The sequence below is a fragment of the Cervus canadensis genome, chromosome 30 (genome assembly GCF_019320065.1).
Source record: "Cervus canadensis isolate Bull #8, Minnesota chromosome 30, ASM1932006v1, whole genome shotgun sequence".
Classification (NCBI taxonomy): Eukaryota; Metazoa; Chordata; class Mammalia; order Artiodactyla; family Cervidae; genus Cervus; species Cervus canadensis.
This window is the reverse complement of record NC_057415.1, coordinates 10,346,331-10,366,672: the sequence shown is the minus strand read 5'-3', so window position 1 is coordinate 10,366,672 and position 20,342 is coordinate 10,346,331. Positions and strand designations below refer to the sequence as shown.

The following is a 20,342-nucleotide window of genomic DNA, read 5'->3' as shown; positions in this document are numbered from 1 at the left end:
AATCGAACCAGGGTCTCCTGCATTGCAGGCGGATTTCTTTATCAGCTGTGCCACCAGGGAAGCCCAAAGTGCTGCTACCAAAGATCTTAGTGAGGTGTTGGGAGACATAAACGAGAAACTGATTAAGGAAGGTTCTGAGTTTCTCAGAGGAGACTGACTCTCAGTTAATATTAAACAAAGGCTTACAAAATTCCTCACGAGTACCAGCGACTGTGACTACTAGCCTTATTGTTGTTGTACCGAGGCAAGGGCCTCATGCTACTCTCGGGGTTTGTGAGGTCCAATAATCCTCTCCCACGGTGGAATCCTCCCTGCGGGTGTAGGTCTGGATCGCCCTCCACGCCCCCTTGCCTGCCTCCAAGTCGCTGGGGCCAAGCAGAGCAGGGCGCTGTCGGGCGCGTGGGGGAGCCGGGGCAGGGACGAGCTCGCTCAGGAGCCAGAGTGATCGCGGCCGGAGAGGGAGGAGGCTGCCGGGCCCAGCCTGACGCAGAGGCGGCGGCGGCAGCGGAGCAGGCCACTGCCGGGGCGTCCCGGCCACTGGCGCCAGCCCGCTCTCCGCCTTCTCCTGCCGCGGCTCCTCGCGCGTGGGAGTGAGTGCTTCGCGCGCCTGCCGGGGGGCACGGGCCCCGGGCATCTTCGGCCAGCGAGCCCGAGCGGAGGGAGGTGCAGGAGCGCTCGCAAGGGGCGGAGGCGGGGAAAGGAGCGGGCGAGGCGGAGGCGAGGGAGCGGAGGGAGGGGACCGTGGAGAGGGAGGGACCCGCCTGCCGCGCCCTGGCCGCTCGGCATGTGTGGCTGCAGGCGCCGGTTGTCGCTGCTGTCCGGGGGCTGAGCCGCGCCCGGGTGTCCAGGGCAGTGTGTGTGTGTCCGCGCGGGCGAGCGCCGCGCCAGCCCCGAGCCTCCCGCTCGCTTCCCCGGGCCGCGGTGCATGTTCGCCTCCTGCCACTGTGTGCCGAGAGGCAGGAGGACCATGAAAATGATCCACTTTCGGAGCTCCAGCATCAAATCGCTCAGCCAGGAGATGAAATGCACCATCCGGCTGCTGGACGACTCGGAGATCTCCTGCCACATCCAGGTGCCGGGGCGAGGGAGCGGACTAGGCGTCGGGCGTGGGACTGGGGGGCCTCTACGGGTGGGCGTGCGCGCGGAGGCAAGGAACCCACCCGGGGGCCTACTAGAAAGCCAGATTTCTCTTCCTCCGCTCTGAATCTGGGAGCCCTACTAAGGGATGGGGGGGTGGGGTGGGGGACTGTCCCCCGCAGGCACCGGGCGTGCGTTATCAATTCCCGGGGCCCCTTCCTCTGGCTTACACACTGCGCTCACGTCTCGCTCGCTGCACCTAGGATACTGGACACAGGGCAGCTGCCTCCTGGGGGACTCTAACCCCTCTGTTTCCTAACCTGTCGGGAAATATGAGTTCTGAGAACCCAGAGAGGTACATGCATGTCGCCCAGTCTTCCTTCTTCCACGTGGAGAAGGCATGCATCAGCATGGATCCACTCATTCTTTCTTTGGCGCCTGGGCTCGAAGGTGCCTTCAATCCCAGGGATCTGCTCCAGCTCCCTGCCTCCCCTCTACCGGTGGCCTTTACTTCTTAGCGTGGGGCAGCGGCGAAGTTTCCCGGGAGTGAGAGAGGCCAGGCAGCCCCGGGCTCCAAGCCTTAAGGGATGGTGCAAGCTGCGCGGACTGGAGCTACCTCGAAAGGAATCCTTTGAAATCTGAGTGTTTCAGGGAAAAGGGCTCTGAGGCCAGCAGGGAGGGAATGCTGCAGGACCTGGGTCCCGGGAGAAATCGCCCTTTGGGATATTGGTGACCTGTGCTCTGGACCAAGTTGGAGAAGGCCAGAGTTGTGTAGGCGAAGGCAGCTTTGATGGCAACTCCATCCTCCAGTACTTAAGTGCCTCTGGGCTTGCAGGAGATCTGTGAGATGCAATGGTGTGTGTGTGTGTGAGGGCACTCTCAGTGTTTGTATATATAGGCACGTGTGTGCCCTCTCCCAAGACTCAGGGCACACAACCTGGAAATGTCATGTTAGGGTTCAGCACTATTAGCTTTTGACTTTTAAGTCTCTTTACTTATTTATCTCTGGAATTTCCTCTTCTCACCTACTCAAGTCTTGAAGGTCTGAGACTGAGTGAGCTGTTTTTAAAACACTGAGTACCCATTCTGTTGAGACATGAATGGAAGCAGCGTCTCCCAGTGGCAGGAATCTGCTTCTGGGCTGTGTTAACTAAGAATGAATTAATGAATGGTCTCCCCGCCCCCCCACCCCGCCTTTTTTTTTCTTTTTGTGGGAGCTAGTGACACGGGGACAGTGACTCCTAACTTGTAAGATGACAACTGGGTAAGTTTCCCGGCAGGAATGTAGTGCTCCATGACCTCCCATTAAAGTGGGCTCCCACTGACTTTTCTCTAGAACCTTGGATTTCATTTTGAACTAAGCACTGCTGCTAAACTTAATAATAAAAGGATTAGCGGGATAGGCAGTTTTTCTGCTGCCACAGTGTTGCATGGAAACATTTGGCATGTATTGTCTTGTGTTTCAGAGAGAGGAGTTTGCGCATTTTACCTTGAGTCCTCAAGTGGGTGTACAGGAACTTTAACCCGTATTGAATATGTAGGTAATAAAGGGGTCAGTCACAGAGAGTGGGGCTGTTGACTTTTCCAGAGCTGTCTCCACCCTCTATCTGCCCTGTCCTGTCTCACTTGGAGTTGACACCACTGTTTTTTGTTTTTTCTTTTCTGTTTATGGAAGGGAATCTTCCTTAGAATGGATAAATAGTCCCCAGAGGACATGTATGTGCTGTCTGGTGAACTGGCAAACAGTAGATTATAGTCAGTCTAATAACAGTTTGGAACATTAGAGTTTGTATGGCCCAACTGATGCCAAAGAGGTTAAAATGCTATGTTCCAAAATGTTGATTTTGGCATTGCTTGAGAAAATCAAATGTTTTACTTGGAAGCACATCTGCCCCCAAATGGTGATTATCATTTAATCAATTAAAATGAATCAAAAGATGATTTTGGTGATTTTGGACATTATACCTGCCTGGAGTATTTCAAACCTGGGAATTGATATTACATTTCTGAGCATAAGGTCACAAAAACCTTTCCATTTGTTTAGGACAAAGACAAAGTGATTAAAAAAAAAAAAAAGAACCTTTGAAGTCACTAGTATATACCCTGGGGAATCCATCTGTCTTTTGTTTCTTGCTTGCCTTTTCCCTCCGGTCTAGAGAATCACAAAGTTAAGAGAGTGTATAGAGTGTTACACAAATTTTCCCTCTATAACCCATGCAAGGTGGAATTATGGTTTTTTTTTTTTTGGCAAAACAATAGGTTTTAAATATTCTTTTCCAAAGTATATGATTTGTGTTGCTGACAAAGAAAACTTTCAGTGTAATGGCTCAGCGTCAGCAGCCTGACAGCCACTTGCTCTGTCTCTTCATAGGATCTAGGATGCTGTTGCATTGTGTCGATTGCATGTGACTGTTTAGTTGAAGTGAAAGAGGATTCCAACTGGATAGGGAGCAAAAGGAGAGTCTAGGGCACTAGGCAGGGGCCTGGGGAAGGAAAGGAGTTGCTGAATGTTCCCCATTGTTGTTGTTCAGTAGCAAAGTCATGTCCAACCCTTTGCAACCCCATGGACTGCAGCAGGCAAGACTTCCCTGTCCTTTGCTATCTCCCGGAGTTTGCTCAAACTCATGTCCTTTGACTTGGTGATGCCATCCAACCATCTCATCCCCTGTCACCCCCTTCTCCTCCTGCCCTCAATCTTTCCCAGCATCAGGGTCTTTTCCAATGAGTTGGTTCTACTGGTCTTTTCCAACAGAGCCAACCCTGCAAGTCTGGAGACTGTGGAAGGACATGGCTTAGTTCTCACTTCTTTCATTCAGTCATGCTGTTTCAAGCAGAGTAGAGTTCTAGTTGTCTTCCCCATTCCATCCACATTTTCAGATGCTGGCAGAGTGTTCATCAGTCCTTCTAATGAGCTTGTCATTTTTAATACTGATTTTTATTGTGTAAGTTGTAGACTTTTCATATTATTTATTCTTTATCGAGTCCTGGTAAACATGATTGTTATTATTGGAATTGGCTGGAAAATTATAAAAATTTGTATTTGAATAGAAACTCTGGCACTGTGTATAGCACCTCAGTCAGTCCATTCAGTTCAGTCGCTCAGTCCTGTCTGAGCGACTCTTTGTGACCCCATGAATCACAGCACGCCAGGCCTCCCTGTCCATCACCAACTCCTGGAGTTTACTCAAACTCATGTGCATCGAGTCAGTGATGCCATCCAGCCATCTCATCCTCTGTTGTCCCCTTCTCCTCCTGCCCCCAATCCCTCCCAGCATCAGGGTCTTTTCCAGTGAGTCAACTCTTCACATGAGGTGGCCAAAGTACTGGAGTTTCAGCTTCAGCATCAGTCCTTCCAGTGAATACCCAGGACTGATCTCCTGCTGCTGCTAAGTCACTTCAGTCGTGTCCGACTCTTGGCGACCCCACGGACTGCAGCCTACCAGGCTCCTCCATCTATGGGATTTTCCAGGCAAGAGTACTGGAGTGGGTTGCCATTGCTTTCTCCGGATCTCCTAGTAGGTGCTTAATAATTATTTGTAGATGTAGATTGCATAATTTCTGTTTGGGCTGTTAAATTCATGAGGGTAGGAACTCTTGTTATGGTTGTTGTTCTTCAAGGAGTCTCAGTAGCTACAGCCAAACTTGACATATAGTTGTGGTCAATAAACACTTGCTGAATGAACAAATGCTACTGATCCAGTATTTAATGTAGCTCATTACCTGTCATCATGAGGATAGCATGACCTCATTGGGTTGAGAATAAGGAGATACATAGTTTAGTTATGTTACCAACCAGTGTGACATGTAGTGAGTCATTTGACATTTGGAATCAGTGTTTCTTCTTTTGTAAAATAAGGGATTTGGGTTAGAATGGATGTCTCCAGTTTATAAAGTCTATAGTTTATCTGTTACCTAGACCAATTACCTTTGAGTAAAACATTGCTATTGACAGATTATTATACATATTATCTCATGTGATGTTCAATCCTGTCCAGTGTTATCTCCATTTTGTTGTGTTATTGAATATTTCCTCAATTTTATGGGTATAGAAAATGAGGTGCAGAGAGATTAGGCAACTTGAGTCACCTGGTAAATAAGTAGATTGAAGTCGTGTCATTTGACTTAGAATCCAGAGCCCTGCTTCTCTGCAGCTGCCTCCTGAGACTTGAGAGGATGTTTAGGCTGCAAGTAAAAGAGCAGCTGAGTTAAAGTGGCTAGAGTAATAAGGACACTTATCATCTTACCTAATGAGAAGTCCCGAGGCAGGGTAGCTTCAGAGTTGTTCAGCAGCTCTTCATGGACCAGGCGCTTTCCATCTTTCTACTCTGCCTCCTTAGCTCGTCTCCTTTGTCACTTAGAGTTCTCATTATAAGGTGGTTGTGAATGTCCTTCAGGTACTAACTCATCCACCATGTAAGAGGTGGGATTGCCTGTTGCATTTCTTTTTATCATAGAGGAACACCATTCCTGGAGGCTCCCATCAGTCCTCCCGTTAGATCCCATTGCCCAGGATTGAATCCTATACCCATAACTTAGCTGTAAAAGAGTCTAGAAATGTGAATATTTGGTATCTGTACTCCTCACTCTCTATAATGGGAGATGGACTTTGACTTCATGGAAGCAATGGAGGGGAGTGTGTGTGTGTGTTAGGGGGTGGGGAACTGCTGGTGGCTAAGTAAGCAGTAGTGTCTTTCAGAATAGGTCAAATTGAGTAATAATTATCGTTACAACAAAACTGTTAGTAACGTTTAATAAGATGTTAGCTGAGCCCTGGCTTATTTTAGGCAATCTTTGTATGATCAAATTCCGCAGCAAGAATAATTATTGGATAATCCTTTGTAGCTTGTGTTGTTAAATATCAGTTCAGTCCTTGCTGAGCCCATGGGTTCTGTGCAGCTACACCCTGTCTTGTGTAGAGCAAGCATCTCTGCTCTTGCTGAAGTGGCAGCATGGCCAAGTGGTTGAGAGCTTGTGGTCCAGAGTACTACTTGCCTGGGTTTGAACTCTGGCTCTAACCATTGACTAGTCAAGTGACTTTGGACAAGTCACTTTACCAGTTTGGTTTCAGTTTCCTCATCTGTAAAGTGGGGGTAGTAATGGTACAACTCCATGCTCTTGTTGTAACAATCAAACATACAATATATAGTGCTAGTGCTAAGTCGCTTTCAGTTGCGTCCGACTCTTTGTGACCCCAGGAACTGAAGCCCACCAGGCTCCTCTGTCCATGGGATTCTCCAGGCAAGAATACTGGAGTGGGTTGCCATTTCCGTCTCCAAGGGATCTTCCCAACCAGAGATCAAACCTGCGTCTCTTATGTCTCCTGCATTGGCAGGCAGATTCTTTACCGCTAGTGCCACTTAGGAAGCCCATGCAATATATACCAAGTTACTTAATACCTGGCCCATAGTAAGAACTGAAAATATACTGACTGTTGTCTTACTATTATGTGAAGGTATATTGGATTTACTCCTAAATAGTGTGAAGGCTCTGGCTTGGATTCTAATGTCTTTAAGCCCAAACTCCATCACTTTCTGACTGTGTAAGACCTCAAGTGAATCACTGGGCCTCCTGTTTTTAATCTGAAATGGGCATAATAATTCCTCAATTGCCAATCTCTGTTGGGTTGTTGAGATGAAATCTATAAAAGCGTGTTGTAAATGCTAAAAAATCACCCAAATGCAGAATACTATTCTAATTAATTTAGTTAAGAAGGAGAAAGTTGTTTACTGCATCCTAAGTTCCTTATCTGTTTGAACAGGAATTGGGGGTCACATGCAAACATACATATGTGCTCAAAATCAGGCCCCATGATGAGCCTGCAGGTGAAATCCGCACTAGGTTCGGGTAACAGCCACTCATGTTCTGTTAATAAGGACGACCCAACTCTTTTCTCAATCAGACTCATCTGGAGTGCCATTCAGAGTACAGTGAATATCAGACACTAAAGGAATAGAAGAGGTATTTGTTAAATACCGTGGTCTAGCTCTGATTTGTTTAGGCCTAGATTACATGGGCCAGCTCTTTGTGTTAAGTATATTCTGACAGAAAAGTAATGTTCTTTCAATACTCTGCTAAGATCTTATCTCTTGATGTCCTCGGAGTGAAGGCAAAGTGTATTGACCATGCTGCTGCTGCTTCTGCTGCTGCTAAGTCGCTTCAGTCATGTCCGACTCTATGCAGCCCTGTAGATGGCAGCCCATCAGGCTCCCCTGTCCCTGGGATTTTCCAGGCAAGAGTACTGGGGTGGGTTGCCGTTTCCTTCTCCCGTGTTGACCATGGGGAGGATGCAGTACTGTTAGCTCCACATCACTGGACAATATATCAGCTGGGTGCTCTTAACTGACAAATTCCAATTCAAACTGGCTTTAACATTAAAGATATTTACTGGATCAGCACTTCCCTGGCGGCTCAGATGGTAAAGAAAATGCCTGCAATGCAGACCTGGGTTTGATCTCTGGATTGGGAACATCCCCTGGATAAAGGAATGGCAACCCACTCCAATATTCTTGCCTGGAGAATCCCATGAACAGAGGAGCTTGGCAGGCTGCAGTCCATGGGGTTGCAAGGAGTCAGACACAACTGAGTGACTAACACACACACATACACACACACACACAGAGGATCACATATCCAGAAATTTTGAGTTAAGTAGGGATCTAATTCAAGAACTATCTTGCCTTTTTGTGAGGCTTTATCCTCAGACTGTAGTGAAATGGTTATAGTGGTTCCAGTTCTCACATTTTCATGGGACACCCTCCAGAGGAATTGAAAAACTACTTCCAACTCAGCATTCCAAGCAAAAGTCCTGCAGTCATTTTGATCAGACCTCCTGGGTCACCTGCCACCCTGAACAGTGAGTGAAATCACTGTTCTGATGCTGATTAGCTTAAGGTGTGTGATTAGCTTAAGGTGCCTTCGGACTCAGAGTGGAATCAGTTTTCTTTCTGGTGGTGGTCTGCATGGGGGAGAGAGAGGTCAATGCCTGGAAATCAGGGTTCTCTTCCAAAGGAGAAAGAGGGGAGGGGAAGATGGCTGCTAGGAAGTTTACCATACTAGATGTTTTGTCTGGGTCAGTGATTCTCAAAGTACATTCTGGGGACCCCCAGGAGTCCCTGAGATCCTTTCAGGGGGTCCCTGAGTGTTCAAACTATTTTCAAAATAATACTAAGATGTTGTTTGCCTCTTTTAGGTTAAGGAGTTTTACTGAGATATAATTTACATACTATAAAATTCATCCATTTCAAGTGTATAACTTTAAGATACTCACAGAATTGTGCAGCCATCACCACAATCAGACAATCCCCCAAAGAAACTCTGTGCCCTTTAGTAGTCATACTCCCTTTCCCCCTAAACTTCCCAGCCCTAGGTAACCGCTGATCTACTTTTTGTCTCTATAGATTTGTTGGTTGTGGCCATTTGATGAAAATGAAGTCACATAATGATCTTTTGTGTCTGACTTCTTTCACTTGCATAATTGCTAGGTTCATCCATGTTGTAGCATGTATTAGTATTTCTTTCCTTTTAATTGGTGAATAATATTCTGTTGAATGGATAGATCACATTTTACCCTCAGTTGATGAAAATTTGGGTTGTTTCCACTTTTTGGCTATTTTGAAGAATGTTGCAGTGAATATTCCAGTAAAATTTGCCATTTTCCTTGGGTATATACCTGGGAGTGAAATTACTGGGCCATAGAGTAACTGTGTTTAATCTTTTGAATTGAATAATTTGCCAGACTATTCTCCCAAGCAGCTGCACCATTTTACATTTCCACCAGCAATGTATAAGGGTTTTAGTTTCTCCACATCCTTGCCAACACTTGTTATTATCTGTTTGATTATAAACTGTCATAGTGGGTGTGAAGTGATACCTTATTGTGGTTTTGATTTGCATTTCCTTGACGCTAATGATGTTCACCATCATTTCATGTGCTTATTGGCTGTTTGTCTATCTTCTTTGGAGAACTGTCTATTTGGATCCTTTGCCTATTTTAAAATTGGATTGTTGCTTTATTATTGAGTTCTAATAATTCTTCACATATTCTGGATACAGACTCTTTATCTGATAAATGATTTACAGACATTTTTCTCATTCTGTGGGTTTTTTTAGTCTGATGGTGTCAAAATTTTAAAAATTTTGATGAAATCCAATTTATCTGTTTTTTCTTTTTTTCCTTGTGATTTTTGTGTCATAGCTAACTAACTGTTGCCTAAGGTCATGGGATTTATACCTGTGTCTTCTTTAAACAGTTTTATAGTTTTAGCTATTATATGTGGGTCTTTGATTCATTATTTTACTGATATGTGATTTGGATATCATAAATGTCACCATTTTAAAGTGTCAAATTCAGTAGCTTTAGTATATTCACATTATATACTATATATACAGCCATTACTGCTAATTCCAGAACATTTTCATCATCCCCCCCAAATAAAACTGTTCCTGTTAATAGTCACTCCCCATCTGACCCATTTTGAATTAGATTTTATGTATGATGTGAGGCAGAGGTCCAACTTGATTCTCGTGCATGTGGATATCCAGTTGTCCCAGCACCGTTTGTTGAAAAAACTATTTTCCTGTTTGTCACTCTTGTTGCGATGTTGATTGCCTTTCCACTCTCATGCTCTCATAACTGTACAATGGAGTTTTCCAGAGGCTGGAAAACATGTGACGTAACAACACATTAACTACAGAAGCAGATGGGAGGATCCAGCTGTCTTCTATTGAGCCAGACACTAAAGATGCTAAAAATGTAAAAAGCACTACTGTTCTCAATTAATTGGCCTTATTTTGTAAAACAAAGTTATTTTTCATAAAAGAATGCTATTTATGTTCATGTGCAATGGGTTTGTTATTTTTTAAATGAATCAATTATTGATTATTTAAAAAGAGGTGCTAGTTAAGGCAAACACAGTTAAGACCATAGCTGAGCAGAATGCTTGGGAAATGGATTATCTGATTAAATAATTTCAAAAACTCGTCAGTCTCTCAATTCTTCACTAAAGTACTTTTTTAAAATGCAAAAAAAAAAAAAAATATCATCAGTGAATATTGAGATATACCACCCAAATAAACAAAAGTTCTATAGATCCTCAATAATGTAAAGGAATTTTGAGGCCAATAAGCTCAAGAATTGCTGGTTTTGGTGATTGTCAATTTACTGAACTTCCTGAAAAAAATTTTAATAGTCCTAAGTAAAACAAAGAACTACTCCCATGCATCTTGGGTCTCCAGGATTGCAAATTATAAGTACTTGAAATGATGTCAGATAAGTAAAAAATCTCAGCATGTGTATAAAAAATATGTATATGTATATTTGAAATTCTTAATATTAACCATATACCTCTGTGTGTGTGTGTGTGTGTGTGTGTGTGTGTGTACATTGCAGTGTTAAGAGTAGAAGATCAAGGGCAGGCTCTTCTGTCATAAGCATTTCCCAATTGCACTTGCTCTCCAGCTGAATCTAATTTTTTTTCAACTCTAATAATTTGGAGTCTTACTTTGAGACTCCTCTTTTCATTATGGAAAATGTACAGCGACAATGCATTGTGTTAACATATAAACTGCTTGAATCAAGTCCCTCAGTCACTGAATTCTTAAGTTGTTACTTCTTTTACTCACTAGGCATTTTGGGAACTCTTGAAAACATGGCAGGAATGGAAATAACAGAATTTGTTGCATAGAGAATCTGAGATTCACATGCATGAGTGATAGGCATTCAGTAGCTAGCATGGTCCTCTCTCTGTTTCCACTTTGTGTGGGAAAGGCTGCAAGTTGCTCCTCCTATGAAATAGCAGAGAGCCAGATGTGGAGTCCATAGATGGAGGAAAATAGGATTATGATCAGGAGCCCTTAGGGCAGGTTTTGCAGCTGAGATCTGAACTTAATTCAGGCTAAAAGGAGTTGGCGTTCAGCTCCTGGGAGGGATGTGTAAATGCTTCGCAGTTTTGGATATTCAGGTGGATCTTCTGTGCCATTGTTAAAATGCGTATCTCTGATTCAGGCAGTCCTGAGGAGGGCCCTGAAATTATGCATTTCCCGCAGGCTTCTAGATGCCATGCTCTGTGAACCACATTTGGAATAGTAAGGCTTTAATGGAAATTATCTATTTCATAGTAATATTCTTAACTTCCTTGAGTGTGGAGCTTTTTGACCCTTAGCTCTCTGGATAATACCTCACCTGGCGCATTTCCCTTGGTAGAGGTTCAGTGAATGTTTGAGTGAGTGAGTGAATGAATGAGTGAATAAAGAAATCCATCCAGGTGTGTCTATCACAATAAACTGAAGTACCGATTAGACATTGATGCTGGAGATGAAATGACACCTTTTGACTCCCATCCCCAGCCAGATGAAGAGTTTGTTTTTCAAACAGGCTTTCCTAATGATGGCCAGTCTGATGAAGTGTTGAATGTCTGTGAGAGTGTTTACGGGCGCTCAGGGTTAATGAGAGAATTCTTGTCCCTCTGGACCACGTTTCCCACTCTTGCCTTCCTGTATCCTGGACTCTTGGTGGCATTGTGGAGGAGCTCTGGCAACTCCTTGGCATAAACAAATCATTGTGTATAAAGCCAGCCATGGCCGGAAGATCCCAGAGGCATAGGAGGCCCAGCTGTTCTCACTGGCAGAAGTGACCTCGGGGGACCGTGACCCCAGAGGACAGTGAAAAAATGCCTTCGAGGTGTAATATAAGCTCTTGAGCTGTTTGTTTGGTGACTGTGCCTGAAGGTGCAGGAGGGAAATGAGAGGATCACTCTGAAAAAAAATGAAGCTCATTCTAAAGGGAAAGAGCATTTGTATAGATCAAGCATCATGCTTTTCAAAAGTGGATTAGTAAAGGTTTTTTGAAATAATTTCAATCTTAGTCAATAAGCATTTAAAAATATCTTCTATATGCCAAGCACAGAGCTAGGAACTGGAGATAAAAAGAAAATAAAATCAGACATCAAGAGGCTCACAGTCATTTGGAAGAAGAGAGACAAGATAGTGATTCAAGGACAACATGACAAGCATAGGGACAGGTATACAGGTAGAGGACCAAGAGGAGGCATCTGTATCAGACTGGGGCATCAATCAGTATCTCTGGTATAGATGAATCTTGGTAATAATTAAAGGACAAGTGAAAATCAATTCTTTGAAGAAGGGAAGAAGGCATGCAAAACACGCTGATCTTGTGCTTGATGTAAAACCTTCGGCATGATCAGCGTGACTGGATGTAGCAATGAGGGGAGGGGGAATCTTGGATTAGTCCCGGTGGTTGATTTCAGGGACAGGGGTCATGGTGTCACCGACACAGTACAGGCCACAAGTTTTGGGGACCCACTGGAAAATAAAAATCTGGGGCCTCTTGTTAAAAAATTATTTCAAGATCACAGCAGGAGACCGTTAAACAAAGCATGGGTCCTTCTTAGCATGGATCTCACACCCACGAAGCTGATTCTGAGAAGACAGGATAAAGGAGAAGCAGATTAGGGGAGGAGTTTGGGCATGTGGACGTCATAGTGCCTGCAGGGTATCTGAGTAGAGAATTCTTGGTAGCCAGGCAAGAATACCAGAGTGGGTTGCAGTCCTCTCTGGTATTCATGCCTGGAGAATCCTGTGGGAATCCTGTTTTCTAGGTTGGACTAACAAATGACAAAAAGTCCTCTCCAGGCTATAAGACTCTGACTTACAAAACATAGGACTTTCACTCTAGGGAAGTTACCCTTTGAGACAGTGTCATGAACATTAGATAATACATTTTTAAATCCTATCAAAAGGATACAAACTGGAAGTAAACATGTCATGGAACAACTTTGTAAGTTATGCTGCAATAATTTATCTTTTCTTTACTATTTATGTGTCTTAGATATATCCAATGGCAAATTTTGTTTCCTGTTTAGTTTCCAGGAGATTATTGTGAATGTTGATTAAAATAAATTCAAGGTCTATAAGATCCCTCAAAGAAATAATTTAATATTGGTAACATGATTTGGATTTTAGATGTGCAATACAGCTTTGTCTCAATAGATCTGTTATTATGCTAAGGTTTTAAATATGATTATTCTGTTGCAGGGGAAGCAATTAACATATTAACAGATTACGATTTGGTCTATTACCTCTCATTTCAGAAGTGTAATTTGCATCTTTGAGGCACTAGGCCTTAATGGTGAATGTTAGTGTGGAAAGGATTGACTGAATCAGAATTTTCACATGCAAACTGTGAAAATTTGAATACAATATCAGTTACAAATGGATTGATAATAAAATTAAGCAACCTTAAAAAAATCAGAAACTAATTAACTTTTTTAATAGAGGAGAGGACAAAGCCTAATCAATAAATTGGCTAGTAATTCTTCCCTTGATGTTATTAACTGATGTTATTTTTGAGGGCTGGGTTTTACGTGTATGCCTGCCCATTGTTCTGAAAATAATGCTAGTCTTTGTGATCTTTATCATATGTAGGTATCATCTACAGTGTTATGATGTTGGGAATTATTGGTTCTTTATTTAGCAACATCTTTCTCTCTCCTCATATGCCTCTTGATTTTCTTGAGTTGTATGCTCATAATGTGAATTAGTTAGTTGATTAAATTGAGATCCAGAGGTGTGATTTGCCTGAATTTGCCTATTTAGCAAAATTAGGATGAGATATGGGGTCTTGGATTACACATTAAATACTACTGTTATTGTGTTTTTGAATCTTTTTTGGTAGTCTAAGTGATATAATTCTCTTCCACTGACAACTGTTAATAACACAGGGAGAAAACCTCACAATGACCACATTTCTGGGTAAAGAAAATAAATTGATTTCTTAGAAGTGTCATCGAAGGACCACAGTTCTAGTTCTTCTCTACTTTTCTGTAGTCAAAATGTGGCTCAATGTAGCTCAGTGTACCTCAAAATGAAAATGTCCATCAGCTGTTCAGGTATTTTTGAATATTTTGGCATCTAACATTCCTACACAATTAAAAGATATCTTCCTTTTCCCTTTATAAGTTTGGCATGGGACAGACATTGCTTGCATTTTGAACTTTCAAAAAATTACAAAGTTTAAAAAAAAGAGGACGAATGATATCATAGAATTATCTATCTATCCTATAGTAAATTTACCTTGTAGTCTTCGGATTGACTCTGGAAGTCAGTTCTTAGTAATCCTAGGCCATGGTATTTAGAAAACTTCTAGAAAAATATGAAAATAAAGTTTTTTTGTTTGGGCACTAGCTATGTCCTTGTCAGGCTGTTTGTTTTGAAGGCTTAGGAAGAAGCGTAATAAAATCTCTGGAGTCAGAGGAGGAAAAAACACTGTATGCACCTGGAGCCGAGTCAAGGATAACTTCACCTCGTGTGTTTCCAAACCTCAAGGGAGATTCTTTCTGAGGGGATCATGGCAGTGCGGGATGGGCGTTGGTCACCTTGACGGGCACCTTTTGTCTTCATGTTTGGAGGCATAGGATTTTCACCAGGTGTAGATGGCATCTTCTTGGTTCAGTGCTGATTAAAAGGAGAAAAGGAGGAAAAGTTGTACAGTAATTCAAGGGCAGCCACGACGTCTGAGTTTGCAGCGCCAGCAGCAGTGTGGTAATTTGAGAATGGCAAATTAGAAGAACAAAGCAGATTTTAATCATATGCCACAGAGAGGAAGGTGGTTTAGGTTTATCTCCAAATTGTACCTTCATTAGAGTAAGGGAGGTTTTTAATGCTATCATCCAATGTTTATTGTTAAAGGTTTCTTTGTTTCTTTCCTCCAGTGTTTCTTTAGCACACTCACTGGGTGGGAAATGCCAGCTTTTTCCCCATCAGTGAACTCAGCAGTTCTTAAATATAAAACATTTTCTTGATGTTATTGGAAATAGAATGAGGGAGAAAGAGTGACAGAGTTTGAGATTCAAGAACGCTACCCTTTCGGAGATTTTAGTCTGAGGGCAAAATTGTCCCATTCCATCCTTTCTGTCCATCCATTCATCCATCCATCCATCTGTCAACCCATCCACCTACTTCTCCACTCATTTATCCGATAGCACCTCTCTTAAGGACTGGTCTGGGTACCAGAGATAAAAAGATAAGTAAGAATATGGTCCTTTCCAGTCTGGTAGAGAAGACAGACACATAGTTTCAAGATGGTAGTGTTATGATTGGAGAACACTAGGATATTACTGGAGCAGAGACAGAAACCAAGGTATCACTTAGGGGAAGGTATAACCCTCCTTTAATCTCTAGTCACCCTCTTCTAAAGTCACTACTCCTCAAAAGGGTGGATCACAGATATTTTCTTTGAAATGGATCACAGATATTTTCTTACTCCCATTTAAATGCAAATAAGAGCATCTTGAAGAACTTTGTGCTTCTCCTTGCAGATAATCTCAGCAAAAGTTGTACCTTGCTATAAAAGGTAATTTCAAGAGAAGTCACACATCCCCTTCCCTGCTTTCTACTGGGTCTTCATCCTCACAGTGTCTCCTGTATAGAACTTCTGGAGCAGCCGCTGGGGCTCCCAATGTAGCCTGGGCAGACCAGGGAAGATTTTTCTGGAGGATATCATGGCTTAGATGAGTTTTAAAGAAAAAGTAAGCATTGTCTGGCTGACAGACTGGGGGAATGTGTTGAGAAGGTGGTATAGTAAGGGAAAGAAGGGCCTCTGGCAGAAGGCTGTGCATAGGAAAAGGCATGATATTTGTAAGGAACCTGGAGAAATGCATTGATTTTATAGGTCACTAGAGAGGTCCATAATATGCAGTGGGGAGCTGGCAATTATGAGCTCAAACTGTGCAGACAATGGAGTGGACAGCTGGAGTCTAGAAAACAGTACTGGCTACTGTTGACTACAGAATAATTAGGACAACCCTACTGAGGCATGGTATGTATGGTTCAATGACCATTGTCATTGTTTTGCAGGGTCAGCTTGACTACTGTTCCAGGGCAAAAGATAAGACGCATGGAGTGTTTTGTCTCAGGCACTACCCCAAGGAACGCTGGAGGTTTCAAGTTCTTAGCTGAGGTTTTAAGCTTTCATGTGCTGTTGAGAGTGGCAGTGGTTCCATGATCTGTGATCTTCAGTGATGAAGCAAATCTTTCTTAATTACAGGTCAGGAAGTTTACAGACTTTTTCAAAGCATGCCTTTAACGTGTTGTGTGCTAAGTTGCTTCAATTGTGATCGACTCTCTGAGACCCAATGGACTGTAGCCTGCCAGGCTCCTCTGTCCATGGGATTTTCCAGGCAAGAATACTGGAGGGGGTTGTCACACCCTCCTCTAGTGGATCTTTGTGACTTAGGGGTCGAAAGTGCATCTCTTTTGTCTCCTGATTTGGCAGGCGTGTTCTCTACCACTAATGCCCCCTGGGAAGTCCTCTAACCTGTTCAGTTCAACTCAATCGCTCAGTTATGTCTGACTCTTTGTGACCCCATGAACTGCAGCATGCCAGGCCTCCCTGTCCATCACCAACTCCTGGAGTTTACCCAAACTCAGGTCCATTGAGTCGGTGATGCCATTCAACCATCTCATCCTTTGTCATCCCCTTCTCCTCCTGCCCTCAATCTTTCCCAGCATCAGTGTCTTTTTATATGAGTCAGTTCACATCAGGTGGCCAAAGTATTGGAGTTTCAGCTTCAGCATCAGTTCTTCCAATGAATACTCAGGACTGATTTCCTTTAAGATGGACTGGTTGGATCTCTTTGCAGTCCAAGGGACTCTCAAGAGTCTTCTCCAACACCATAGTTCAAAAGCATCAATTCTTCAGCACTCAGCTTTCTTCACAGTCCAACTCTCATATCCATACATGACTACTAGAAAAACCATAGTCTTGACTAGATGGACCTTTGTTGGCAAAGTAATGTCTCTGCTTTTCAATATGCTGTCTACGTTGGTCATAACTTTCCTTCCAAGGAGTAAGCGTCTTTTAATTTCATGGCTGCAATCAACATCTGCAGTGATTTTGGAGCCCAGAAAAATAAAGTCTGCCACTGTTTCCCCATCTATTTGCCATGAAGTGATGGGACCAGATGCCATGATCTTAGTTTTCTGAATGTTGAGTTTTAAGCCAACTTTTTCACTCTCCTCTTTCACTTTCATCAACAGGCTCTTTAGTTCTTCACTTTCTGCAATAAGGGTACTGTCATCTGCATATCTGAGGTTATTGACATTTCTCCCGGCAATCTTGATTCCAGCTTGTGCTTCTTCCAGCCCAGCGTTTCTCGTGATGTACTCTGCATCTAAGTTAAATAAGCAGGGTGACAATATACAGCCTTGATGTACTCCTTTTCCTATTTGGAACCAGTCTGTCGTTCCATGTCCAGTTCTAACTGTTGCTTCCTGACCTGCATACAGATTTCTCAAGAGGCACGTCAGGTGGTCTGGTATTCCCGTCTCTTTCAGAATTTTCCACAGTTTATTGTGATCCACACAGTCAAAGGCTTTGGCATAGTCAATAAAGCAGAAATAGATGTTTTTCTGGAACTCTCTTGCTTTTTCGATGATCCAGCGGATGTTGACAATTTAACCTGTTAGGATAGTCCTAAGTTCAGCCAGAGAGGACCTGATGGATGTAGCTGTGGGGGCTTCTGGAAATAAGTATTGAACATAGGTGAGAGGAATTGAAAAAGCCTCTTTCTATACTTTATTTAGATTAGCACTCTCCAGTAGAACTTTTGTGATGATGAAACTGTTCTAGATCTGTGCTGTTCGTTTGGTAACCACTAATCTTGCATGGCTTTTGAACACTTCATGTGTGACTAGTGTCACTGAGGAACTGAATTGTCAATGTTAATTAATTTAGTTATTAAATCTAAATCTAAATAGTTACATGTGCTAGAGGCTGTCATACTGAACAGTACAATGTTAGCCTCTTAATGGTGGTTAACTCTTGAATGAGAGAGGCATTGAAAGTCAGGGTGGGAATAGTATGGGAAAACCTTCCTGCTTTTCCCTCTGTACTTTGATACCATTTGAACATGTGTAAGTATGTGTTGGTGGTGGTGTAGTCGCTAAATCATGTCCGACTCTTGCGACCCCATAGACTGTAGCCTGCCAGGCTTCTCTGACCGTGGGATTCTTCAGGCAAGAATACTGGAGTGGGTTGCCATTTCCTTCTCCAAGTGAAGCATGTGTTATTTTTGTATTTTTAAAAACTATATGACATTTTGGAAAAGGCAAAACTATTGTGATAGTGTCTGCTCATGGTTAACATCCCTAGGGATTATACCTTCATTGCTTGAACTTCGTGGTCTTAGACAGACCAAAGTTCACATCTCAGCCCACTGCTTAGTGGCTATGTGTCCTGGGGTGGGATGCATTTCTTGGCCCATTTTTCCAACCCATAAAATGGGGATATTAAATCCCCATTTCATAGGGCTGTTTCTGAGGATTAAATGAAATGAAAGATGCTTTTTACTGTCATGATAGTTTTGCCTTTTCCAGTTTTTTGTCAATTCTTTCAAATTTTCTACATAGACAATCTTGTTGTCTGTGAACAAAGACCGTTTTATTACTTCCTTCCCAATCTTTCTCTTGCCTTATTGCATTGGGAAGGACTTCTATTATAGAGAAGGAGTGGTGAGAGGGGACTTACTGATTTTAGAGGGAAAACTTTGAGTTTCTCATCATTGAGGATGGTATGAACTGTAGGCTTTTTGTAGATTTTTTAAAAATTAAGTTGGGAAAGTTCCCTTCTATTCTGAGTTTATTAAGAGTTTTTTATCATGATTTGGTGCTGGATTTTGTCAAGGTTTTTCTGCATTTATTGAAATAGTCAAGTGATTTTTTTTTTTTTTTCATTTTTAGTTTGTTCTTGTGATGGATTGCATTCACTGATTTTGGAATTTGATCTTGCCTTGCATACCTGGGATGAATACCACTTGGATTGGGTCATCTAATGATTTAGACAAAAGAAATTAGCTCCCAATACTTGTCATTACAGATAAATAAACAACACATCTCAGATCAATTATCCCCCCCATTATTTATTTTGGAGATGATATCTTCCCTCTTGAATAATTACTATAGAGCACATATTATCAGTTCAAATAATACAAAAGATACTTTTTTTTCTTTATTTTTTTTATTGAAGGATAATTGCTTTACAGAATTTTGTTGTTTTCTGTCAAACCTCAACATGAATCAGCCATAGATGTACATATATCCCCTCCCTTTTGAAACTCCCTCCCATCTCCCTCCTCATCCCACCCCTCTAGCTTGATACAGAGGCCCTGTTTGAGTTTCCTAAGCCATACAGCAGATTCCCACTGGCTTTCTATTTTACACATGGTAATGGAAGTTTCCATGTTACTCTTTCCATACATCTTACCCTCTCCTCCCCTCTCCCCATGTCCATATGTCTATTCTCTATGTTTGTTTCTCCATTGCTGCCCTGTAAATAAATTCTTCAGTACCTAAATCATACAAAAGATTCTTAAATGAAAAATAAATGTTCCTCTAACACCACACCCCAGACACACTCCTCAGAAGCCACCACTCTCCAAGGATTTTTTTTTTTTTTTGGTATATCCTTCCAGAATTTTCAGAAAACAGTAATGACTTCCTTTTATTAGGGACTAATAACAACCCGATTGAGGTGTAGTTTGTAGGGCCAAGTGCCCTAAAAAATTTTTTTATATGGCTAGCTTGGCTGATACTTCTAGAACTAGAGGTAAGATGTACTGGGTTTTTGTCTCAGGCTCTACATGCCCTCAGGAATGTTGGGGTCCACTTGATATTTCTCTCAACTCCTTTATTCTCTTTGGTGGGCTTGTATTTGTGCTGGATGACTGAGAGTTACATCCCAGATTTTTGGGAGTGTCCTCACTGCTTCCACTGTGTCATTTTATTTTTCTCCTTGTAGCTTGACTGGAATAAACAAAGAACTTATCTATGTTCTTCACCTTCTCTGCCCACCTCTATGTCCTTCAGACTTAGGATGTCTTCTGAGAGGACCTTTCCTCCCAAAGATCCTGTTTAAGATTCCACTCCCTCAGTGATGTGTGAAGAACAGTCAGAAATGCTGAAAGACATTTGACATGCGAGATTCATTCTAGGGAATAGTGACTTATTTAGATCCCAGAGGACCCCGGTCAGTGAAGGGCAAGAAGAAAGGAAACTTGGCCTCAGGACAAAGGTGAGTAGAAAGGGAAGGTGAAGGCATTTGCTCGGGGTGTGTGTGAGCGTGCCTGGCAGTGAAGGTATTGGGTGCCTCTGTGACCATGGTGGTCCCTATGAATGTTTTTTGCAGGAGGGGTAAGAAACATTTTACAGTCACAGTTGATCAGCCAGTAAGCATTTACTAAACCAACAAAATT

At 42.6% G+C, this 20,342-nt stretch overlaps 1 protein-coding gene across 2 annotated transcripts in view; it reads left to right on the top strand.

Annotated features, from left to right (window-relative positions):
- Positions 1-736: 736 nt before the first annotated feature.
- FRMD3 (FERM domain containing 3) overlaps positions 737-20,342 on the top strand; it is a 329,394-nt gene continuing 309,788 nt past the window's right edge. Inside the window, exon 1 of one of the 2 annotated variants that reach the window (XM_043453216.1) lies at positions 737-1,072. In XM_043453216.1, the coding sequence (XP_043309151.1) occupies positions 926-1,072 (147 nt within the window). In that variant the 5' untranslated portion in view covers positions 737-925. The remainder of the gene's footprint in view (positions 1,073-20,342) is intronic. The other variant, XM_043453217.1, reaches the window with a different exon arrangement.